This window comes from Somniosus microcephalus, unplaced genomic scaffold, assembly GCF_052327205.1.
Source record: "Somniosus microcephalus isolate GS21.2 unplaced genomic scaffold, FLI_Smic_1.0 unresolved_chr7, whole genome shotgun sequence".
NCBI lineage: Eukaryota > Metazoa > Chordata > Chondrichthyes > Squaliformes > Somniosidae > Somniosus > Somniosus microcephalus.
In genome coordinates this window covers 27,358,044-27,384,144 of record NW_028225185.1, presented here as the reverse complement: position 1 = coordinate 27,384,144, position 26,101 = coordinate 27,358,044, and the positions used below count along the sequence as shown (strand labels likewise).

General features: G+C 53.9%; 1 protein-coding gene across 1 annotated transcript in view; it reads right to left on the bottom strand.

The window, feature by feature from the left end:
- The window catches only part of LOC147086673 (host cell factor 1-like), a 95,384-nt gene that overhangs the window by 8,769 nt on the left and 60,514 nt on the right, over window positions 1-26,101 (bottom strand). Inside the window, 5 exon segments of the mRNA XM_085978297.1 lie at window positions 3,985-4,282; window positions 11,138-11,323; window positions 12,363-12,503; window positions 14,924-15,042; window positions 20,390-20,722. Of these exon segments, the coding sequence (XP_085834423.1) occupies window positions 3,985-4,282; window positions 11,138-11,323; window positions 12,363-12,503; window positions 14,924-15,042; window positions 20,390-20,722 (1,077 nt within the window).

Genomic DNA, 26,101 nt, shown 5'->3' with positions numbered 1-26,101 from the left:
GCGACAGACAGAGAGGGCGGGAGAGAGAGAGAGAGAGGCAGAGAGAGAGAGGCAGAGGCAGAGAGGCAGAGAGGGCGAGCGCGCGCGACAGACAGAGCGAGCGCGCGCGAGAGAGAGAGCGCGCGCGACCGCGAGAGCGCGAGAGAGAGCGAGAGCGCGAGAGAGAGCGAGAGCGCGAGAGAGAGCGCGAGAGAGAGCGCGAGAGAGAGCGAGAGCGCGAGAGAGAGCGAGAGAGAGCGCGAGAGAGCGAGAGCGCGAGAGAGAGCGAGAGCGCGACAGAGAGAGCGCGACAGAGAGAGCGCGACAGAGAGAGCGCGACAGAGAGAGCGCGACAGAGAGAGCGCGACAGAGAGAGCGAGCGCGACAGAGAGAGCGCGACAGAGAGAGAGAGCGCGACAGAGAGAGAGAGCGCGACAGAGAGAGAGAGCGCGACAGAGAGAGAGAGCGCGACAGAGAGAGAGCGCGACAGAGAGAGAGAGCGCGACAGAGAGAGCGCGACAGAGAGAGAGAGCGCGACAGAGAGAGCGCGACAGAGAGAGAGAGCGCGACAGAGAGAGAGAGCGCGACAGAGAGAGAGAGCGCGACAGAGAGAGAGCGCGACAGAGAGAGAGAGCGCGACAGAGAGAGAGAGCGCGACAGAGAGAGAGAGCGCGAGAGAGAGAGAGCGCGAGAGAGAGAGAGAGCGCGACAGAGAGAGAGAGCGCGACAGAGAGAGAGAGCGCGACAGAGAGAGAGAGCGCGACAGAGAGAGAGAGCGCGACAGAGAGAGAGAGCGCGACAGAGAGAGAGAGCGCGACAGAGAGAGAGAGCGCGAAAGAGAGAGCGCGACAGAGAGAGAGAGCGCGACAGAGAGAGAGAGCGCGACAGAGAGAGAGAGCGCGACAGAGAGAGCGCGACAGAGAGAGAGAGCGACAGAGAGAGCGCGACAGAGAGAGCGCGACAGAGAGAGCGCGACAGAGAGAGCGCGACAGAGAGAGCGCGACAGAGAGAGCGCGACAGAGAGAGCGCGACAGAGAGAGCGCGACAGAGAGAGCGCGACAGAGAGAGCGCGACAGAGAGAGCGCGACAGAGAGAGCGCGACAGAGAGAGCGCGACAGAGAGAGCGCGACAGAGAGAGCGCGACAGAGAGAGCGCGACAGAGAGAGCGCGACAGAGAGAGCGCGACAGAGAGAGCGCGACAGAGAGAGCGCGACAGAGAGAGCGCGACAGAGAGAGCGCGACAGAGAGAGCGCGACAGAGAGAGCGCGACAGAGAGAGCGCGACAGAGAGAGCGCGACAGAGAGAGCGCGACAGAGAGAGCGCGACAGAGAGAGCGCGACAGAGAGAGCGCGACAGAGAGAGCGCGACAGAGAGAGCGCGACAGAGAGAGCGCGACAGAGAGAGCGCGACAGAGAGAGCGCGACAGAGAGAGCGCGACAGAGAGAGCGCGACAGAGAGAGCGCGACAGAGAGAGCGCGACAGAGAGAGAGAGCGCGACAGAGAGAGAGAGCGCGACAGAGAGAGAGAGCGCGACAGAGAGAGAGCGCGAGAGAGAGCGCGACAGAGAGAGCGCGACAGAGAGAGAGCGCGACAGAGAGAGAGAGCGCGACAGAGAGAGAGAGCGCGACAGAGAGAGAGAGCGCGACAGAGAGAGAGAGCGCGACAGAGAGAGAGGGCGCGACAGAGAGAGAGGGCGCGACAGAGAGAGAGGGCGCGACAGAGAGAGAGAGCGCGACAGAGAGAGAGCGCGACAGAGAGAGAGAGCGCGACAGAGAGAGAGAGCGCGACAGAGAGAGCGCGACAGAGAGAGAGCGCGACAGAGAGAGAGAGCGCGACAGAGAGAGAGAGCGCGACAGAGAGAGAGAGCGCGACAGAGAGAGCGCGACAGAGAGAGAGAGCGCGACAGAGAGAGAGAGCGCGACAGAGAGAGCGCGACAGAGAGAGAGAGCGCGACAGAGAGAGAGAGCGCGACAGAGAGAGAGAGCGCGACAGAGAGAGAGAGCGCGACAGAGAGAGCGCGACAGAGAGAGAGAGCGCGACAGAGAGAGAGAGCGCGACAGAGAGAGCGCGACAGAGAGAGAGAGCGCGACAGAGAGAGAGAGCGCGACAGAGAGAGCGCGACAGAGAGAGAGAGCGCGACAGAGAGAGAGAGCGCGACAGAGAGAGCGCGACAGAGAGAGAGAGCGCGACAGAGAGAGAGAGCGCGACAGAGAGAGCGCGACAGAGAGAGAGCGCGACAGAGAGAGAGAGCGCGACAGAGAGAGAGAGCGCGACAGAGAGAGAGAGCGCGACAGAGAGAGCGCGACAGAGAGAGAGAGCGCGACAGAGAGAGAGAGCGCGACAGAGAGAGCGCGACAGAGAGAGAGAGCGCGACAGAGAGAGAGAGCGCGACGGAGAGAGCGCGACAGAGAGAGAGAGCGCGACAGAGAGAGCGCGACAGAGAGAGCGCGACAGAGAGAGAGAGCGCGACAGAGAGAGCGCGACAGAGAGAGCGCGACAGAGAGAGAGAGCGCGACAGAGAGAGAGCGCGACAGAGAGAGAGAGCGCGACAGAGAGAGAGCGCGACAGAGAGAGAGAGCGCGACAGAGAGAGAGAGCGCGACAGAGAGAGAGAGCGCGACAGAGAGAGAGAGCGCGACAGAGAGAGAGAGCGCGACAGAGAGAGAGAGCGCGACAGAGAGAGAGAGCGCGACAGAGAGAGAGAGCGCGACAGAGAGAGAGAGCGCGACAGAGAGAGAGCGCGACAGAGAGAGAGAGCGCGACAGAGAGAGAGAGCGCGACAGAGAGAGAGAGCGCGACAGAGAGAGAGCGCGACAGAGAGAGCGCGACAGAGAGAGCGCGACAGAGAGAGAGAGAGCGCGACAGAGAGAGAGCGCGACAGAGAGAGCGCGACAGAGAGAGCGCGACAGAGAGAGCGCGACAGAGAGAGAGCGCGACAGAGAGAGAGAGCGCGACAGAGAGAGAGAGCGCGACAGAGAGAGAGAGCGCGACAGAGAGAGAGAGCGCGACAGAGAGAGAGAGCGCGACAGAGAGAGAGAGCGCGACAGAGAGAGAGAGCGCGACAGAGAGAGAGAGCGCGACAGAGAGAGAGAGCGCGACAGAGAGAGAGCGCGACAGAGAGAGCGCGACAGAGAGAGCGCGACAGAGAGAGCGCGACAGAGAGAGCGCGACAGAGAGAGCGCGACAGAGAGAGCGCGACAGAGAGAGCGCGACAGAGAGAGCGCGACAGAGAGAGCGCGACAGAGAGAGCGCGACAGAGAGAGCGCGACAGAGAGAGCGCGACAGAGAGAGCGCGACAGAGAGAGCGCGACAGAGAGAGCGCGACAGAGAGAGCGCGACAGAGAGAGCGCGACAGAGAGAGCGCGACAGAGAGAGCGCGACAGAGAGAGCGCGACAGAGAGAGCGCGAGAGAGAGCGCGACAGAGAGAGCGCGACAGAGAGAGCGCGACAGAGAGAGCGCGACAGAGAGAGCGCGACAGAGAGAGCGCGACAGAGAGAGCGCGCGACAGAGAGAGCGCGCGACAGAGAGAGCGCGACAGAGAGAGCGCGACAGAGAGAGAGAGCGCGACAGAGAGAGAGAGCGCGACAGAGAGAGAGAGCGCGACAGAGAGAGAGAGCGCGACAGAGAGAGAGAGCGCGACAGAGAGAGAGAGCGCGACAGAGAGAGAGAGCGCGACAGAGAGAGAGAGCGCGACAGAGAGAGAGAGCGCGACAGAGAGAGAGAGCGCGACAGAGAGAGAGAGCGCGACAGAGAGAGAGAGCGCGACAGAGAGAGAGAGCGCGACAGAGAGAGAGAGCGCGACAGAGAGAGAGCGCGACAGAGAGAGAGAGCGCGACAGAGAGAGCGCGACAGAGAGAGAGAGCGCGACAGAGAGAGAGAGCGCGACAGAGAGAGAGAGCGCGACAGAGAGAGAGAGCGCGACAGAGAGAGAGAGAGAGAGAGAGCGCGACAGAGAGAGAGAGACAGAGAGCGCGACAGAGAGAGAGACGCGCATCCCACACGTACCTTGGAGCCACCTAACTTGCGTGGCGGGTCCGTAGCCTTTCTCGTTCCTGGCTGCTATCCTGAAGATGATGGCGGGTTTGGTGGTGTAGTCGATGTGGGCGTTGGAGAGGTTGGAGGACAGCACCAGGCACAAGGGGTTGAGGCCACAGTAGACGCGCATGAAGGCCAGCTGGGCCGGGCTGTTGGGCTTCAGTTCCAGGGTCTGACTGCTCTGTATGGCCAGGTACACTGAGTACTCAATGATCTTGCCCGAGGTCATGGAGGGCGGCTCCCAGGTCAGGTGTGCGCCATCCGGACCCTATGCAGGAAACACAAGCCGGAGTTTAAAGTAGAATTACATCGAAATGTAGCTGGATTTTCAAGAGGCCTTCCACAAGGTACCCCATAATAGACTGCTGAACAAGGTCAGAGAATGTGGAGTCAGGGGACAGGTAGCAGAATGGATTGGGTGACCGCTTCGCGGAACACCTCCGTTCAGTCCCTAAGGGGGACCCCGAGCTCCCGGTGCCCTGTCACTCTAATTCTCCGCTCCATTCCCACTCGGACCTCACCGTTCTCGGCCTCTTGCATTGTTCCACGGAAGCTCAGCGTAAGCTCGAGGAACAGCACCTCATCTTCCGATTAGGCACTCTACAGCCCTCTGGACTCTCGAAAGAGTTCAACAATTTCAGATCATCACCTCAGCCCCCATCACATAGGCAGGAAACTTTCTGGTATCCGGCACTGACGGGGCCGAGCTGGTGCCGCTCGATCAAAACTGCCGTATAAACCAGCGGCGATGTTAAAACATACGGAGCTTTTCAGCTCCGTGAGAATCAACAAACCCCGTTGCTTAGCAACAGCTTCAAAACAGTCGGCTGCAGCTGCAAGCGTCTCTAGCTGAAGCTGTTGCTATAGCTACAGACCTTGCAGAGCCTGACTGGGGGAAAAAAAAAAAAGCATCGAGAAGTAAAAAAACTTATAGAAAACGGCTCCTGAATTTTGCCAGTAGAGTGAGCTTTCCGGACTTTTAACCTCCGGTTAAACAAAAGTTTCCTGTATATATATTTTCTTTTTTTCTTCCCTCCCACGTGGCAGCTGTCCTTCACTCTGCCAGCGCAATTCACACTTCAACTAGAGCCATCTTTTGTTCCTTTACCTGTCCCATTACCGCCTCCTCTCGCCTTGAATATCTCTCAATGTCTCTTAATCTCTGCAGCTTTCTATCCGATCTCGGGCCTTCCCTTTTGTTCCTTCAATGCCTCCCCCTTTTCCCAGCCCCTAACTTACTTTATAATCTATCCCCTTTCCTGCCTTCCCCCCCCCCCCCCCCAGTTCTGACGAAAGGTCTTCCACCTGAAACGTTAACTCTGTTTCTCTCTCCACGGATGCTGCCTGACCTGCTGAGCATTTCCAGCGTTTTCTGTTGTTACTGCGGATTTCCAGCAGCCGCAGTATTTTGCGATTGTAGCAGGATGGGTCGCTGGCTGGCTTCGGGGCAGAAAGTAGGAGTAAAGGGTGGCTATTCACAGGGGCAGAAGCTGGGTAGTGGTGTTCCACAAGAGTCAGTGCTGGGACCCCCGCTGTTCACAATATAGATGAGCGATTTAGACTTTGGAATCAAAAACACAATTTCTCAATTTGCAAATGACACCAAATATGGGGGAGGAGGGTGGGGGGGGCGACGACAGTCAATACTGAGGACCGCAACAAATTACAGGAGGACATTAATAAACTTGCAGAATGGGCAGATAATTGGCAAATGAAGTTCAACACAGATAAATGTGAGGTACAGGAAACTCTTTTTTACAGGCACCTAAATAACCGGAAATCTCTGTTAACCGGCAAAATTCAGGAGTAGGTTCAGGTAAGTTTTACTTCAGATTAGTGGCCGTGTAACCGGGACTCATGGATCTGTGGCCGTGTAACCGGGGTTCCTGGATCTGTGGCCGTGTAACCGGGGTTCCTGGATCTGTGGCCGTGTAACCGGGGTTCCTGGATCTGTGGCCGTGTAACCGGGGTTCCTGGATCTGTGGCCGTGTAACCGGGGTTCCTGGATCTGTGGCTGTGTAACCGGGGTTCCTGCACCTGTGGCCGTGTAACCGGGACTCCTGGATCTGTGGCCGTGTAACCGGGGTTCCTGGATCTGTGGCTGTGTAACCGGGGTTCCTGCACCTGTGGCCGTGTAACCGGGGCTCCTACCCCTGTGGCCGTGTAACCGGGACTCCTGGATCTGTGGCCGTGTAACCGGGGTTCCTGGATCTGTGGCCGTGTAACCAGGGTTCCTGCACCTGTTGCCATGCAACAGGGACGCCTGGACCTGTGGCTGTGTACGGGGCTCTCGTGCCTTGGTAAGTTCTGCATTCTGCAAGTTCGAGTACAGGAACAAGGATGTCTTGCTACAGTTGTACAGGGCCTTGGTGAGACCGCACCTTGAGTATTGTGTGCAGTTTTGGTCGTCTTATCTGAGGAAGGACGATCTTGCCATGGAAGGAGTGCAGCGAAGATTCACCAGGCTGATACCTGGGATGGCAGGAAGGACATATGAGGAGAGATTGGGTCGATTGGGCTTATACTCGCTGGAGTTTAGAAGATTGAGAGGGGATCTCATCGAAACCTATAAAATTCTGTCAGGCCTGGACAGACTAGATGCAGGAAGGATGTTCCCGATGGTCGGGGAGTCCAGAACCAGGTGTCATAGTCTAAGGATAACGGGTAAGCCATTTAGGACTGAAATGAGGAGGAATTTCTTCACCCAGAGTGGTGAACCTGTGGAATTCTCTGCCACAGAGGGCGGTGGAGGCCAGTTCATTAAATATATTCAAGAAAGAGTTGGATATATTTCTTAAGGCTAAAGGGATCAAGGGATATGGGGAGAAGGCAGGGACAGGGTACTGAATTTGGATGATCAGCCATGATCTCACTGAATGGCGGAGCAGGCTCGAAGGGCCGAATGGCCTACTCCTGCTCCTATCTTCTATGTTTCTATGTAAGTATACCTCTCTGTAATCCGGACTTTTTGATCAACCGGCACCACGCCGGTCCCGGATAAAAAAAGAGTTTCCTGTATTACATTTTGTCGGAAGAATAGGGAAGTCACTTCTCACTTGGAGGGTGCGAGTCTGGGTGGGGCAGAGGAACAAAGATCTCGGAGTACAAATACACAAATCACTAAAAGTTGCGACACAGGTTAGTAAGGCCATACAAAAGGCAAACCAAGCACTAGGGTTTATTTCTAGAGGGATAGAATTGAAAAGTAGTGAAGTTATGCTAAACCTGTATCGAACCTTGGTTAGACCACACTTAGAGTACTGCGTACAGTTCTGGTCGCCATATTATGAAAAGGATATAGAGGCACTGGAGAGGGTGCAGGGAAGATTTACAAGGATGATACCAGGAATGCGAGGTATACATATCAGGAAAGGATGAACAGGCTGGGTCTCTTTTCTCCTGAAAAAACGGGTGAGGGGTGACCAGATAGAGGTCTATTAAAATGATGAAAGGTTTTGATCGAGTGGATACAGAGAGAGTGTTTCCACTTGTGGGGAAGAGCAAAACGAGAGGCCGTCAATATAAGATAGTCACCAAGAAATCCAATGGGGAATTCAGGAGAAACTTCTTTCCCCAGAGAGTGGTGAGAATGTGGAACTCGCTACCACAGGGAGTGGTCGAGGCAAATAGTATAGATGCATTTAAGGGGAGGCTGGACAAGCATCTGAGGGAGAAGGGAGTAGAGGGTTACGCTGATAGATTTAGATGAGGAAAGACGGGAGGAGGCTCGAGTGGAGCATAAACACCGGCATGGACTGGTTGGGCCGAATGGCCTGTTACTGTGCCGTATATCCTATGTAATATGTAATGAAAGTACAACCATTCGGTCCATCTGCTCCGTGTTGGTGTTTCTGCTCCACACGAGTCTCCTCCAACCCCGCGTGTGTTTATCTAGCAGTGCTGCAAGTGTGGTGTCACCAAGGTATATGGAGACCAGAACTGTGCATGGTGCTCCAAGTGTGGTGTCACCAAGGTATATGGAGACCAGAACTGTGCACAGTGCTGCAAGTGTGGTGTCACCAAGGTATATGGAGACCAGAACTGTGCACAGTGCTGCAAGTGTGGTGTCACCAAGGTATATGGAGACCAGAACTGTGCACAGTGCTCCAAGTGAGGTCTAACCAAGGTATATGGAGACCAGAACTGGGCACAGTGCTCCAGGTGTGGTCTAACCAAGGTATATGGAGACTAGAACTGTGCACAGTGCTGCAAGTGTGGTGTCACCAAGGTATAGGGAGACCGGAACTGTGCACAGTGCTGCAAGTGTGGTCTAACCGAGGTATATGGAGACCAGAACTGTGCACAGTGCTCCAAGTGTGGTCTAACCAAGGTATATGGAGACCAGAACTGTGCACAGTGCTCCAAGTGTGGTCTAACCAAGGTATATGGAGACCAGAACTGGGCACAGTGCTCCAAGTGTGGTCTAACCAGGGTATATGGAGACCAGAACTGTGCACGGTGTTCCAAGTGTGGTCTAACCAAGGTATATGGAGACCAGAACTGTGCACGGTGCTCCAAGTGTGGTCTAACCAAGGTATATGGAGACCAGAACTGTGCACAGTGCTCCAAATGTGGTCTAACCAAGGTATATGGAGACCAGAACTGAGCACGGTGCTCCAAGTGTGGTCTAACCAAGGTATATGGAGACCAGAACTGTGCACAGTGCTCCAAGTGTGATCTAACCAAGGTATATGGAGACCAGAACTGTGCACCGTGCTCCAAGTGTGGTCTAACCAAGGTATATGGAGACCAGAATTGTGCACAGTGCTCCAAGTGTGGTCTAACCGAGGTATATGGAGACCAGAACTGTGCACAGTGCTCCAAGTGTGGTCTAACCAAGGTATATGGAGACCAGAACTGTGCACAGTGCTCCAAGTGTGGTCTAACCAAGGTATATGGAGACCAGAACTGTGTACAGTGCTCCAAGTGTGGTCTAACCGAGGTATATGGAGACCAGAACTGTGTACAGTGCTCCAAGTGTGGTCTAACCAAGGTATATGGAGACCAGAACTGTGTACAGTGCTCCAAGTGCGGTCTAACCAAGGTATATGGAGACCAGAACTGTGCACAGTGCTCCAAGTGTGGTCTAACCAAGGTATATGGAGACCAGAACTGTGCACAGTGCTCCAAGTGTGGTCTAACCAAGGTATATGGAGACCAGAACTGTGCACAGTGCTCCAAGTGCGGTCTAACCAAGGTACATGGAGACCAGAACTGTGCACACTGCTCCAAGTGTGGGCTAACCAAGGTATATGGAGACCTGAACTGTGCACAGTGCTCCAAGTGTGGTCTAACCAGGGTATATGGAGACCAAAACTGTGCACAGTGCTCCAAGTGTGGTCTAACCAAGGTAGATGGAGACCAGAACTGTGCGCAGTGCTCCAAGTGTGGTCGAACCAAGGTATATGGAGACCAGAACTGTGCACAGTGCTCCAAGTGTGGTCTAACCAAGGTATATGGAGACCAGAACTGTGCACAGTGCTGCAAGTGTGGTCTAACCAAGGTATGTGGAGACCAGAACTGTGCACAGTGCTCCAAGTGTGGTCTAACCGAGGTATACAGAGACCAGAACTGTGCACAGTGCTCCAAGTGTGGTCTAACCAAGGTATATGGAGACCAGAACTCTGTACGGTGCTCCAAGTGTGGTCTAACCAAGGTAGATGGAGACCAGAACTGTGCACAGTGCTCCAAGTGTGGTCTAACCAAGGTATATGGAGACCAGAACTGTGCACAGTGCTCCAAGTGTGGTCTAACCAAGGTATATGGAGACCAGAACTGTGCACGGTGCTCCAAGTGTGGTCTAACCAAGGTATATGGAGACCAGAACTGTGCGCAGTGCTCCAAGTGTGGTCTAACCAAAGTATAGGGAGACCAGAACTGTGCACAGTGCTCCAAGTGTGGTCTAACCAGGGTATATGGAGACCAGAACTGTGCACGGTGCTCCAAGTGTGGTCTAACCCAGGTATATGGAGACCAGAACTGTGCACGGTGCTCCAAGTGAGGTCTAACCCAGGTATATGGAGACCAGAACTGTGCACAGTGCTCCAAGTGTGGTCTAACCAGGGTATATGGAGACCAGAACTGTGCACAGTGCTCCAAGTGTGGTCTAACCAAGGTTCGATACAACTTTAACATAACCTCTCTGCTTTTCAATTCTATCCCTCTAGAAATAAATCCCAGTGCTTCGTTTGCTTTTTTTAAATAAAAGGCCTTAATAATCTGTGTCGCTGCCTCTCGGTTGTGGTATCATCCCTGTGAATCTTTTTTTTTTTTGCACCTTCTCCAGCGCCTCGATATCTTTTTTGTGACATGGAGACCAGAAAAGTCAAAGAGAGATTGGGTCGATTGGGCTTATACTCGCTGGAGTTTAGAAGAATGAGGGGATCTCATTGAAACTTATAAAATTCTAACAGGACTAGACAGACTAGATGCAGGAAGGATGTTCCCGATGGCGGGGGAGTCCAGAACCAGGGGTCACAGTCTAAGGATAAGGGGTAAGCCATTTAGGACAGAGATGAGGAGGAATTTCTTCACCCAGAGAGTGGTGAACCTGTGGAATTCTCTACCACACAAGGCAGTTGAGGCCAATTCATTAAATATATTCAAGAAGGAGTTAGATATATTTCTTAAGGCTAAAGGGATCAAGGGATATGGGGAGAAGGCAGGGACAGGGAGATGTCAGAAAACTACTAGGCACTTGGTCTAAGCGTTAAACAAAGCTTTAATCAACTGTTTTACAACATGGAGGTCTAGTTGTGTCCTTCACTAGTTCCTGTTAAGAATGTCCTGAGCAAGCTGGGCCCGTGCCCGAGTATTTATACTCTCCCTGGACAGCGCCACCTGCAGGCCGGTCAGTATTATTTCATAAGTCTTTCTTTCATGAATGACTGATTCACGTCAGGGCGTGCTGAATTTGGATGATCAGCCATGATCTCATTGAATGGCGGAGCAGGCTCGAGGGGCCGAATGGCCCGACTCCTGCTCCTATGTTTCTATGTGGAACTGGATGAGTGTGACCGGGAGGTGCGGTACCTCTTAAATATTATCAATCCCGTCACCGCAAAGGGCCAAGCAGGGCGCCCACCCCCCCCCGCCCTCCCCTCCCCCCCACCGCGCCCTTTACCTTGCTGATCTTGATGGCACAGGGTGCCCCCGGGAATCCCGGCAAGCAGGTTTTGAAAGCGGAGATTTCGCTGAACGGCCCTCGCCCGCAGGCGTTGATGCCCGCCACCCGAAACTTGTAGGCAGTGCCAGGCTGCAGTTCCTGCCGCTTCTGCTGGCTGTAGTCCGGGATCGGGGCGGAATCATCCTGCACGGGGAAATGTCCAAAAGGGAAAGCCGTTAGGGGCCGGAAAACCGCAGGACACAAGTCCCTGAAGGTGGCAGGACAGGTCAACACAGCTGCTCGTCAAGCAAAAGGGATCCTAGGCTTTATAAAGGGAGGCCTAGCGACCAAAAGCCAGGACGTTGTGCTAAACCGATATAAAGCACTAGGCTGGCCCCAGCTGGAGTACTGTGTCCAATCCTGGGCACCGCACTTCAGGAAGGGCGGAAAGCCTTTGGAGAGGGTACAGGAGAGATTGGCCAGAATGGTACCAGGGATGAGGGACTTCAGTGATGTGGAGAGACTGGAGGAGCTGGGGTTGTTCTCCTTAGAGCAGAGAAGGTTAAGGGGAGATTGACCAGAATGGTACCAGTGATGAGAGACTTCAGTGATGTGGAGAGACTGGAGAAGCTGGGATTGTTCGCCTTAGACCCCCAAGAACACAGCCTCCGGCCCCACTGTGTCTGTATCACAGATCCTGGGGGAGAGCAGAGGGGCTGACTAGCCTCCTCCTGTTCTTGTGTAACGGGCTCGAGGGGCTGAACGGCCTCATGTTCCTAATGTAACAGGCTCGAGGGGCTGAATGGCCTCCTCCTGTTCCTAATGTAACAGGCCCGAGGGGGCTGAACGGCTTCCTCCTGTTCGTAATGTAACAGGCTCGAGGGGCTGAATGGCCTCCTCCTGTTCCTAATGTAACAGGCTCGAGGGGCTGAACGGCCTCCTCCTGTTCCTAATGTAACAGGCTCGAGGGGGCTGAACGGCCTCATGTTCCTAATGTAACAGGCTCGAGGGGCTGAACGGCCTCCTCCTGTTCCTAATGTAACAGGCTCAAGGGGCTGAACGGCCTCCTTCTGTTCCTAATGTAACAGGCTCGAGGGGGCTGAACGGCCTCCTCCTGTTCCTATGAACGTCCAGACGGACGAGGGGCTGATAGGCAGCCAGCTCCTGTGGGACCTGCGCCCCAGCAGGGCTCAGCAGTGTCAGGAGGAGGGCGGCGGAGGTAAAAACAGGCGGCGATACTCACGTCTCTGGCGGACGAGCCTTCGGGCGGGAGGTGATAGTGCGTCACCACTGTCGTCGTTCCTTTGATCACCCCGACGTCGACCCACTGGTTCAGCTCCTTCTTGACGGGGGGTTTCGGGGTCACGGGGGCCGCGTCCCGCTTCTATGGGGGGGGGGGGGGGGGGGGGGGAAGAAGCAGCTCGGTTACAGAGTATTTACAGCACAGTAACAGGCCATTCGGCCCAACTGCTCCGTGCTGGTATTTCTGCCCCACACGAGCCTCCTCCCACCCCCTCTTCATCTCACCCCGTCACTATCTTATACAGGAAACTCTTCATTATCCGGCACTGACGGGACCGGCGTGGTGCCGGTTTATCAACAAGTCCGGATTACAGAGGTATAGTTTAAAAGGTACGAGAGTTCCGTACACAGCAACAAATCCAGGCTTCCCTGTTGCTTAGCAACAAGTGCACGAACCCCAGTTACGCAGCCACAGATCCAGGAACTGCCGCTAATATGATGTAAAACTTACCTGAACCTACTCCTGAATTTTGCTGGTTAACAGAGAGTTCCGGTTATTTAGGTGCCGGTTATTTATTCACCAGTTAACACCGTGCGGCCCCCCCCCCCCCCCCCCCGCCGGGAAATGCGAACAGGCTTCACAGCGGACTGCCGAGTCCGCCTCCCACAGAGATCGTCACCTCCCCTTTTCCCGCACAGGATACACCGGGAGAGAGGGCCAGGGAAATCGCACTGGAGCTGCCCTTGGTGCTGCCTCTCGTCATTCTCGCCCCCCCAAGGCCCTAAATAACTCAATGTTTCTCTGCGCCGGCGCCCTTGGGTCTCAGCCCTGGCCCAGCGTGTCTCACTCCCGCCTCGGAGTCAGAAGATTGCGAGTTTGAGCCCCCACTCCAGAGACTCGAGCCCCCTAATCCAGTGCAGTAACGGCAGTTTCTGATTGAAACTTATAAAATTCTAACAGGACTGGACAGACTAGATGCAGGAAGGATGTTCCCGATGGTCGGGGGAGTCCAGAACCAGGGGTCACAGTCTAAGGATAAGGGGCAAGCCATTTAGGACAGAGATGAGGAGGAATTTCTTCACCCAGAGAGTGGTGAACCTGTGGAATTCTCTACCACAGAAGGCAGTGGAGGCCAATTCATTAAATATATTCAAGAAGGAGTTGGATATATTTCTTAAGGCTAAAGGGATCAAGGGATATGGGGAGAAAGCAGAGACAGGGTACTGAGTTTGGATGATCAGCCATGATCGCATTGAATGGCCGACTCCTGCTCCGATCTTCTATGTTTCTATGCTTCTATCTGATGAGACTTTCGGATGAGACATTAAACCGCTTGGGATGCCTCGACCACTATTGGAAGAAGAGCAGGGGGGGAGTTCTCCCCGGTGTCCTGGGGCCGATATTTATCCCTCAACCAACATCACTAAAACAGATCATTATCAGATTGCTGTTTGTGGGAGCTTGCTGTGCACAAATTGGCTGCTGCGTTTCCTGAGGTGGTGAAAGGCGCGGGAGAAATTATCATTCCTTCCTTTGCCTGTAACAACATTCCGATAACCCCCCGACTAGGGAGCTACTGATCTCCTGCATCAGGGGCTGGCCCCCCAGGATTGCCCTTGCTCCCACAGTGGGATAAACCCCAATATTGCCTGGATGAGTTGCAGCTGCAACAACACTCGAGAAGCTCGACACCATCCAGGACAAAGCAGCCCACTTGATCGTCACCCCGTCCACCACCTTAAACATTCACTCCCTCCACCACCGGCACACCGTGGCTGCAGTGTGGGCCATCTACAAGATGCACTGCAGCAACTGGCCAAGGCTTCTGCGGCAGCACCTCCCAAACCCGCGACCTCTTCCACCTAGAAGGACAAGGGCAGCAGGCGCACGGGAACACCACCACCTCCAAGTTCCCCTCCGAGTCACACACCATCCTGACTTGGAAATATATCGTCGTTCCTTCATCGTCGCTGGGTCAAAATCCTGGAACTCCCTCCCTAACAGCACTGTGGGAGCACCTTCACCACACGGGACTGCAGCGGTTCAAGAAGGCGGCTCACCACCACCTTCTCAAGGGCGACTAGGGATGGGCAATAAATGCTGGCTTTCCCAGCGAAGCCCATCCCAGGAACGAATTTTAAACCAATTCTCCCCCCACCCAACTCCCGAACTATAACCTACAAAGCTGCTACAATGCAAAGCGTTCCACATTCGCCCAGCCACGACCGCAGCGCTTCGCGAAGCCGTGCGCAATTCTGCGAGACTCCAGTTCCTCAACAGCCCACACCCAGCATCTCTGGGCCACAGCCACACGGTGCCTGTGCCCGTCAAGCGCCACGACGGGAGAATCCAGCGCGCGCCCACCCACGACCTCCCCAGACAGTAGCGCCAGAGGCCCCCCCGCCCCCCACCCGTCTCATACGGGACGGTTCTAGAATGCCGATTCTAGCGGGGCCAACGTGACGCTTCTTGAAACCTCCGGTGCCTCGCTCCTGGTACCCAGTCCCGACCCCGCACCGCTTACAACCCCGCCTCTCCCCCCACACAGCGAGCAAGCTTACCGCGGCGGCCAATTCGATCCCGTTGGCCACTTCGGCCAGCGTCGCCGCGGCCTGAAGTTTGGCCGGACTGGCCACGGCGACGGGCGGCGGAGAGGCCAGAGAGCTGGAGGGCGTCAAACCTGCTGGGGGGGGAACAAGGAGAAGCTCCGGGTGAGTCAAGACGCATGAGCAACACGTTAAACAGCTCGGGGACGGGGGTGGGGGGGAAGAGAGAACACGACTTCAAGCCCCCAGTCCTCGTCCGGATCATTAAGGGGTACGTTAACAAGCGACAAGAGGGACCTCGGCGTGCATGTACATAGATCCCTTAAGGCAGCAGGACAGGTAGATAAGGTAGTTAAAAAGGCATATGGGATACTTATATTCTATGCCTCGGCTAATGAAGGCAAGAGCTGGGAAACATAGAAGATAGGAGCAGGAGTCGGCCATTCGGCCCCTCGAGCCTGCTCCGCCATTCAATGAGATCATGGCTAATCATCCAAATTCAGTACCCTGTCCCTGCCTTCTCCCCATATCCCTTGATCCCTTTAGCCTTAAGAAATATATCCAACTCCTTCTGGAATATATTTAATGAATTGGCCTCAACTGCCTTCTGTGGTAGAGAATTCCACAGGTTCACCACTCTCATGAGGAGGAATTTCTTCACCCACTCAGTCCTAAATGGCCTACCCCTTATCCTTAGACTGTGACCCCTGGTTCTGGACTCCCCCGCCATCAGGAACATCCTTCCTGCATCTAGTCTGTCTAGTCCTGTTAGAATTTTATAAGTTTCAATGAGATCCCCTGTCATTCTTCTAAACTCCAGCGAGTATAAGCCCAATTGACCCAATCTCTCCTCATATGTCATTCCTGCCATCCCAGGTATCAGTCTGGTGAATCTTCGCTGCACTCCCTCCACGGCAAGAACATCCTTCCTCAGATAAGGCGACCAAAACTGCACACAATACTCAAGGTGCGGTCTCACCAAGGCCCTGTACAACTGCAGCAAGACATCCTTGTTCCTGTACTTGAATCCTCTCGCTATAAAGGCAGTCTATATAAGAGCGGGGAGGTTATGATGGAGCTGTACAAAACGCTAGTTAGGCCACAGCTGGAATACTGTGTGCAGTTCTGGTCGCCACACTATAGGAAGGATGTGATTGCATTGGACAGGGTGCAGAGGAGATTCGCCAGGATGTTACCTGGGCTGGAGCGCTTCAGCTATGAAGAGAGACTGGACAGGCTGGGGTTGTTTTCCTTAGAGCAGAGAAGGCTGAGGGGGGGCCTGATTGAAGAGTACAAAATTATGAGGGGCATAGATAGGGTAGATAGAAAGGAACTTTTCCCCTTAGTAGAGGGGTCAATAACCAGGGGGCATAGTTTCAAGGTAAGGGGCAGGAGGTTTAGAGGGGATTTGAGGAAAAACTTTTTCACCCAGAGGGTGGTTGGAATCTGGAACTCACTGCCTGAAAGGGTGGTAGAGGCAGGAACCCTCACAACATTCAAGAAGCATTTAGATGAGCACTTGAAACGCCACACCATACAAGGCTACGGACCAAGTGCTGGAAAATGGGATTAGAATAGACAGGGCTTGATGGCCGGCGCGGACACGACGGGCCGAAGGGCCTCTTTCTGTGCTGTATAACTCTATGACTCTAACATAAGAGTTCCCGATGGTGGGGGAGTCCAGAACCAGGGGTCACAGTCCCACAGGCTATGGGCCCTGACAACATTCCGGCAATAGTACTGAAGACTTGTGCTCCAGAACTAGCTGCGCCCCTAGCCAAGCTGTTCCAGTACAGCTACAACACTGGCATCTACCCGGCAATGTGGAAAATTGCCCAAGTATGTCCTGTCTACAAAAAGCAGGACAAATCCGACCCGGCCAATTACCGTCCCATCAGTCTACTCTCAATCATCAGCAAAGTGATGGAAAGTGTCGTCGACAGTGCTATCAAGCGGCACTTACTCAGCAATAACCTGCTAACTGACGCCCAGTTTGGGTTCCGCCAGGGCCACTCAGCTCCTGACCTCATTACAGCCTTGGTCCAAACATGGACAAAGAGCTGAACTCAAGAGGTGAGGTGAGAGTGACTGCCTTCGACATCAAGGCAGCATTTGATCGAATGTGGCATCAAGGAGCCCTAGCAAAACTGAAGTCAATGGGAATCAAGGGGAAAACTGTCCATTGGTTGGAATCATACCTAGCACAAAGGAAGTTGGCTGTGGTTGTTGGAGGTCATTCATCTCAATCACATGACATCACTGCAGGAGTTCCTCAGGGCAGTGTCCTAGGCCCAACCATCTTCAGCTGTTTCATCAATGACCTTCCCTCCATCATAAGGTCAGAAGTGGGGATGTTCGCTGGTGATTGCACTGTTCAGCACCATTCGAGACTCGTCAGATACTGACGCAGTCCGTGTCCATATGCAGCAAGACCTGGACAACATTCAGACTTGGGCTGACAAGTGGCAAGTAACATTCGCACCACACAAGTGCCAGGCAATGACCATCTCCAACAAGCGAGACTCTAACCATCTCCCCTTGACATTCAATGGCATTACCATCGCTGAATCCCCCACTATCAACATCCTGGGGTTACCATTGATCAGAAACTGAACTGGACCAGTCATATAAATACTGTGGCTACAAGAGCAGGCCAGAGGCTGGGAATTCTGCGGCGAGTGTCTCACCTCCTGACTCCCCAAAGCCTTTCCACCATCTACAAGGCACAAGTCAGGAGTGTGATGGAATACTCTCCACTTGCCTGGATGAGTGCAGCTCCAACAACACTCAAGAAGCTCGACACCATTCAGGATAAAGCAGCCCCGCTTGATTGGCACTCCATCCACCACCTTCAACATTCACTCCCTCCACCACCGGCGCACTGTGGCTGCAGTGTGTACCATCTACAAGATGCACTGCAGCAACTCGCCAAGGCTCCTTCAACAGCACCTTCCAAACCCGCGACCTCTTCCACCTAGAAGGACAAGGGCAGCAGACGCACGGGAACATCACCACCTACAAGTTCCCCTCCAAGCCACACACCATCCTGACTTGGACCTGTGTCGCCGTTCCTTCACTGTCGCTGGGCCAAAATCCTGGAACTCCCTCCCTAACAGCATTGTGGGTGTACCGACACCATATGGACTGCAGCGGTTCAAGAAGGCGGCTCACCACCATCTTCTCAAGGGCAATTAGGGATGGGCACTAAATGCAGGCCTAGCCAGCGACGCCCACATCCCATCAATGAATTTAAAAAACAGTCCAAGGATAAGGGGTAAGCCATTTAGGACTGAGATGAGGAGGAATTTCTTCACCCAGAGAGTGGTGAACCTGTGGAATTCTCTACCACAGAAGGCAGTTGAGGCCAATTCATTAAATATATTCAAGAAGGAGTTGGATATATTTCTTAAGGCTAAAGGGATCAAGGGGTATGGGGAGAAGGCAGGGACAGGGTACTGAATTTGGATGATCAGCCATGATCTCATTAAATGGCGGAGCAGGCTCGAGGGGCCGAATGGCCGACTCCGGCTCCTATCTTCTATGTTTCTATAGTGGTTCTGTTCCTTCCATCCTAGCACAGACCGTCCCTTTAGTTCATTCCTTCAGCACCCCCTCCCCCTTTCCCTGCGCCTGCTTAAAGTCTGCGACATCCCTAACTTTATCCAGTGCTGACGAAGGGTCCCAGACCTGAAACGTTAACTCTGTTTCTCTCTCCACCGATGCTGCCTGACCTGCTGAGTGTTTCCAGCGTTTTCGGTTTGTTATTTCAGATTTCCAGCATCCGCAGTATTGTGCTATTGTAATAGTGGTCAAGTTACTGGGCTAGTAATCCAGAGGCCTGGACTCATAATCTGGAGACGCAAGTCCCACCACTGCAGCTGGGCAATTTAAAAATCAGATAATTAACTAAATTTGGAATAAAAAGCTAGTGTCAGTAACGGTGACCATGAAACTATGGGATTGTGGTAAAAACCCAATTGGTTCACTAATGTCCTTTAGGGAAGGAAATCTGCCGTCCTGACCCGGTCTGGCCGATATGCGACTCCAGACCGACAGCAATGTGGCTGACTCTTCACTGCCCTCTGAAATGGCCGAGCGAGCCACTCGGTTGTACCAAACCACTGCTGACGAAGTCAGCGCTGTGGGAGCATCTTCACCACACGGACTGCAGTGGTTCAAGATGGCGGCTCACCACCACCTTCTCGAGGCCAATTAGGGATGGGCAATAAATGCCGGCCTTGCCAACGATGCCCACATCCCGTGAATGAAGTTGAATAAGTTCCCCGGGGTTAACTAGTCCAGGTGACCAAAAGCTTGGTCAAAGAGGCAGGTTTTAAGGAGCGTCTTAAAGGAGGAAAGAGAGAGGCGGAGAGGTTTAGGGAGGGAATTCCAGAGCTCGGGGCCCAGGCGGCTGAAGGCACGGCCGCCAATGGTGGAGCGATGGAAATCGGGGGATGCGCAAGACGCCAGAATTGGAGGAGCTCCGAGATCTCGGAGGGTTGTTGGAGGTTACAGAGATAGAGATTGGCCTTCGTAGCAAGAGGGTTTGAGTACAGGAACAAGGATGTCTTGCTGCAGTTGTACAGGGCCTTGGTGAGACTGCACCTTGAGTATTGTGTGCAGTTTTGGTCGCCTTATCTGAGGAAGGATGTTCTTGCCATGGAGGGAGTGCAGCGAAGATTCACCAGACTGATACCTGGGATGGCAGGAATGACGTATGAGGAGAGATTGGGTCGATTGGGATTATACTCGCTGGAGTTTAGAAGAATGAGAGGGGATCTCATTGAAACTTATAAAATTCTAACAGGACTAGACAGACTAGATGCAGGAAGGATGTTCCCGATGGCGGGGGAGTCCAGAACCAGGGGTCACAGTCTAAGGATAAGGGGTAAGCCATTTAGGACTGAGATGAGGAGGAATTTCTTCACCCAGAGAGTGGTGAACCTGTGGAACTCTCTACCACAGAAGGCAGTGGAGGCCAATTCATTAAATATACTCAGGAAGGAGTTGGATATATTTCTTTATGCTAAAGGGATCAAGGGATATGGGGAGAAAGCAGGGACAGGGTACTGAATTTGGATGATCAGCCATGATCTCATTAAATGGTGGAGCAGGCTCGAGGGGCCGAATGGCCTCCTCCTGCTCCTATCTGCTATGTTTCTATAGGGAGGAGCGAGGAGGCCATGGAGGGATTTGAAAAACAGTATGAGACTTTTAAAATCGAGGCATTGCCGGTCCGGGTGTCAATGTAGGTCAGCGAGCACAGGGGGGTGATGGAGGAACGGGATTTGGTGCGAGTTAGGACACGGGAGCAGCATGAGTTTTGGACAAGCTGGTGTTTACGGAGGGCGGGAGGAGAGCGTTGGAATAGTCGAGCCTGGAGGCAACTCGGGGTTCGGGTTAAAGCCAACGGGAGCCGAGAGAGGTCGGCGCGCGAGCACGACCCAGGACGGAAGGGGAAGGGTTAAAGCGGTCACTTACCCTCGGTGGTCGCCGGGGGGAGGAGGCCGTGGGCGCCGCCCGCCGCCCCGCCCAGCTCGCCCAGCCCGTTGCTCTCGCCGGCCGGGTCGTTGAGGCTGTCGGCGGGCGCCAGGGCCTCGGTGGGCAGCTGGGGCTGGCTCTGCCCGGCCGCCTGGAGCTGCTGCTGCTGTTGCTGTTGCTGCTGCTGGACGAGCACGGCCAGGTCCTGGGTGGCGAGCACGGCGAGCGGGATGGCCGTCTGTGGGGCGTCGCTGGTCTCCGTGCTCAGCTGGCCCAGGTCCGTCTCATGCGGCTGCTGCCTCGTCTCCGCCGTGTCCATTGGCTCGCCAGGACCTTGGGTGGGGCGAGAGAGAGAGATATATTAACGCGCGGGCTTCGAGGCAAACTAACGATAAACTCACTAATGCATCTGCCCCACCATTAGAAAAAAATGTCCTTATTCCCCGCTTAAATTAAATAATAGTTATCTTCATAATTTATAACCAAACCTTACTTCCCGTTGTGGGAACGTCTTGCCATTATAAATTCCGACGGCCACATTTAGAATGCTTATGTCAACATGTCACACAGTAATTGCACCCTCCCGCCAGTGGTGGCGCTGTCGCACCGCAATTCGGCATTAACCCACCACTTGCATTTATCCGGCGCCTTTTAACACCGCGAAACCTCCCAGGGCGCGTCACAGGATCGTGATCAAACAAAAGTCAGACACCGGGCCACATAAGGAGATATTAGGACAGGTGACCAAAAGCTGGGTCAAAGAGGCAGGTTTTAAGGAGCGTCTTAAAGGAGGGGAGAGAGAGAGAGAGGTGCCCATCTCGGTTGAAACATCGCTCGCCAATTCTGTGAAGTGCGTCGTCGATTGTGTCGGCAAAGGATGCAGCTATTCTCCCATGGCAAGGTCCCTCAAACAGCCGAGGAGCTGAATACGAACTTAAGAAATAGGAGGAGTCGGCCACTGGGCCCCTCGAGCCTGCTCCGCCATTCAATAAGATTATGGCTGATGTGATCTTGGCCTCACCTCCACCTTCCCCATAACCCTTGACTCCCCTGTAGCTCAAGTCTCTGTCTGTCTCCGCCTGGAATATACTCACTGACCCAGCCTCCACAGCTCTCTGAGGTAGAGAATTCCAAAGATTCACCAGCCTCAGAGAAGAAATTCCTCCTCATCTCCGTCTTAAATGATCGCTTCATCAGTTTATGCTGGCGTTGCTCGAGGTAGAATTGTCTCCGAGTCAGAAGGTCGTGGGTTCGAGCCCCCATTCCAGAGCTGACACAGTGCAGCACTGAGGGAGCGCCGCACTGTCGGAGGGGCAGCACTGAGGGAGCGCCGCACTGTCGGAGGGGCGGCACTGAGGGAGCGCCGCACTGTCGGAGGGGCGGTACTGAGGGAGCGCCGCACTGTCGGAGGGGCGGTACTGAGGGAGCGCCGCACTGTCGGAGGGGCGGTACTGAGGGAGCGCCGCACTGTCGGAGGGGCGGTACTGAGGGAGCGCCGCACTGTCGGAGGGGCGGTACTGAGGGAGCGCCGCACTGTCGGAGGGGCGGTACTGAGGGAGCGCCGCACTGTCGGAGGGGCGGTACTGAGGGAGCGCCGCACTGTCGGAGGGGCGGTACTGAGGGAGCGCCTCACTGTCGGAGGGGCGGTACCGAGGGAGCGCCGCACTGTCGGAGGGGCGGTACTGAGGGAGCGCCGCACTGTCGGAGATGCTGTCTTTCGGATGAGACGTTAAACCGAGGTCACGTCTGTCCTCTCGGGTGGACGTAAAAGATCCCAAGGTTACTATTTCGAAGAAGAGCAGGGGGTGGGGGGGGGGGGGGGGGGAGTTCTCCCCGGTGTCCTGGGGCCAATATTTATCCCTCAATCAACATTACAAACAGATGATCTGCTCATTTATCACATTGCTGTTTGTGGGAGCTTGCTGTGCGCAAATTGGCTGCCGCGTTTCCTACATTACAACAGTGGCCACACTTCAAAAAAGTCCTTCATTGGCTGTGAAGCGCTTTGGGACGTCCTGAGGTGGTGAAAGGCGCTGGAGAGATGGGAATCCTTCCCCGCGAGGGAGTCGGCCGTACCTACCCATTGCAGCTTGCTGGGCAGCCTTAGAAGTGCCTGCAGGGCCAGAGCCTGCACCTCCTCCGAGACCGCGCCTGCTGAACACCTTGTTCCATCAGAGAGACAAATACAAGGCTTCATGAAGGCAGCACCCTTGCTCCAAGCACTGACATCTGCTGGACTACGTCATCGTCCGAGCGAGGGACCGCAAGGACGTCCGCATCACCCGCGCCGTGACAGGACCCGACGACTGCTGGACAGACCACCGCCTAATCCGCTCTGTCATCTCCATCAATGTAGCCCCAAAACAGCAGCGGCAACAGAAACAATGCCGCAGGAAAATCAACGCTGCAGCACTCAAAGACCCCGCTAAGAAAGCCCTATTCAGCCTGCGCCTCACAAACAACCTGACGACTCCCAGTGATGCAGAGACACAGAGTGTCCACAGCGCCTGGTCTGCACTCGAGGCCTCCATAATCAGCACCTGTGAAGAGACGCTCGGTCACTCGACCAGGAAACACCAAGACTGGTTCGATGAGAATGACCAGGAGATCCAGGAGCTGATAAGCCACAAGCACAAGGCATTCCTGATCTGGAAACAGCAACAGAACTCGAGAGCAAGAAAGCAGCTCTACAAACACCTGAAGGCCGAGGTCCAACAAAACACTCGCGACCTAAAGAACAGATGGTGGGTGGAGACCAGGACCTCAAACCCAGCACCAAGCTCATGGTCTACAGAGCAGTCATAGAGTTATACAGCACAGAAAGAGGCCCTTCGGCCCATCGTGTCTGCGCCGTCCATCAATCCCTGTCCAGTCTAATCCCATTTTCCAGCATTTGGTCCATAGCCTTGTATGCAATGGCATTTCAAGTGCTCATCCAAATGCTTCTTGAATGTTATGAGGGTTCCTGCCTCTACCACCCTTTCAGGCAGTGAGTTCCAGATTCCAACCACCCTCTGGGTGAAAAAGTTCCTCCTCAAATCCCCTCTAAACCTCCTGCCCCTTACCTTGAATCTATGCCCCCTTGTTATTGACCCCCCTACTAAGGGGAAAAGTTCCTCTTTATCTACCCTATCTATGCCCCTCATCATTTTGTACACCTCAATCAGGTCCCCCCTCAGCCTTCTTTGCTCCAAGGAAAACAACCCCAGCCTGTTTAGTCTTTCTTCATAGCTGAGGCGCTCCATCCCAGGTAGCATCCTGGTGAATCTTCTCTGCACCCTCTCCAAAGCAATCACATCCTTCCTATAGTGAGGCGACCAGAACTGCACACAGTACTCCAGCTGTGGCCTCACCAGCGTTTTGTACAGCTCCATCATAACCTCCCTGCTCTTATATTCTATGCCTCGGCTAATGAAGGCAAGTATCCCATATGCCTTTTTAACCACCTTATCTACCTGTTCCGCTGCCTTCAGGGATCTATGTACATGTACACCAAGGTCCCTCTGTACTTCCTAGGGTCCTACCACTCATTGTGTATTCCCTTGCCTTGTTTGTCCGTCCAAAATGCATCACCTCGCACTTTTCAGGGTTAAATTCCATTTGCCACTTTTCCGTCCATCTGACCAACCTGTTTATATCGTCCTGTAGCCTGAGGCTTTCCTCCTCGCAATTTACCACCCCACCAATTTTCGTGTCATCTGCGAACTTACTGATCATACCTTTTACATTCTCATCCAAATCATTAATGTAGATCACAAACAATAAGGGACCCAGCACCGATCCCTGAGGTACCCCACTGGACACAGGCTTCCAGTCACAAAAGCAACCTTCGACCATCACCCTCTGCCTCCTGCCACTCAGCCAGTTTAGGATCCAACGCGCCAAGACCCCCTGGATCCCATGGGCTCTTACCTTCTTGACCAGTCTCCTATGCGGGACTTTGTCAAAAGCTTTACTGAAATCCATGTAAACCACATCCACAGCATTTCCCTCATCCACACACCTAGTCACCCCCTCGAAAAATTCAATCAGATTGGTCAGGCATGATTTACCCTTGACAAAGCCATGCTGACTATCCCCGATTAATCCTTGCCTCTCCCAAGTGGAGACTAATTTTGTACCTCAGAATTTTTTCCAATAATTTCCCTACCACAGATGTTAGGCTCACTGGCCTGTAATTCCCTGGTTTATCCCTGCTACCCTTCTTGAATAATGGTACTACGTTAGCTGTTCTCCAGTCCTCTGGTACATCCCCTGTGGCCAGAGAGGTTCTGAAAATTTGTGTCAGAGCCCCTGCAATCTCCTCCTTTGCCTCACACAACAGCCTGGGATACATCTCGTCCGGGCCTGGGGATTTATCCACTTTTTGGCCTGCTAAAACCACTAGTACCTCCTCCCTCTCGATGCTAATATGTTCACAGTCCCCTTGCCCGATTTCTATGTCTACATCGTCTTTCTCCATAGTGAACACAGATGCAAAAAATTCATTTAAAACCCCGCCTACATCATCTGGCTCTACATACAGATTGCCACTGTGGTCCCTAATGGGCCCTTCCCTTTCCCTGGTTATCCTCTTGCCCTTAATATACTTATAAAACATCTTAGGATTTTCCTTTATTTTGCTCGCCAGTGTTATTTAATGGCCCCTCCTCGCCCTCCTAATTTCTTTTTTAAGTATGCCCCTGCACTTTTTATACTCCTCTAGGGCTTCCTCCGTCTTTAGTCTTTTGTAACTGCCAAAAGCCCCCCTTAGTGATACACGCCCTGCTGTATTCTTCAGAGACATGGACCATGTACAGCAGGCACCTCAAAGCACTGGAGAGGTACCACCAACGCTGCCTCCGCAAGATCCTGCAAATCCATTGGCAGGATAGGCGCACCAACGTCAGTGTTCTCGCTCAGGCCAACATCCCCAGCATCGAAGCTTTGACCACGCTTGATCAGCTCCGATGGACGGGTCACATTGTCCGCATGCCCGATACGAGACTCCCAAAACAAGCGCTCTACTCGGAGCTCCGACACGGCAAGAGAGCCCCAGGTGGGCAGAGGAAACGCTTCAAGGACACCCTCAAAGCCTCCTTGAAAAAGTGCAACATCCCCACCGACACCTGAGAATCCCTGGCCCAAGACCGCACAAAGTGGAGGAGAAGCATCTGGGAAGGCGCCAAACACCTCGAGTCTCTTCGCCGGGAGCAAGCGGAAGCTGAGCGCAGGCAGCGGGAGGAGCGCACGTCAACCCAAGCACCCCACCCACCCGCCCCTTCAACCACCATCTGCCCCACCTGTGACAGAGACTGTAGGTCCCGAATTGGACGCATCAGTCACCTGAGAATTCATTTTTAATGTGGAAGTAAGTCATCCTCGGTTCCCGAGGGACTGCCTAAGAAAACGACATCGACTGACATGAATCAAGTCATTCATGTGGAAATGACTTATGAAATAATACTGAGCAGCCTGCTGGTGGCGCTGTCCAGGGAGAGTATAAATACTCAGGCACGGGCCCAGCTTGCTCAGGACATTCATCAACAGGAACTAGTGAAGGACACAACTAGACCTCCATGTTGTAAAACAGTTGATTAAAGCTTTGTTTAACGCTTAGACCAAGTGCCTAATAGTTTCTTACGTCAACGACAACAGTGACTACACTTCAAAAAAGTCCTTCACTGGTTGTCAAGCGCTTTGGGACGTCCAGAGGTGGTGAAAGGCGCTGGA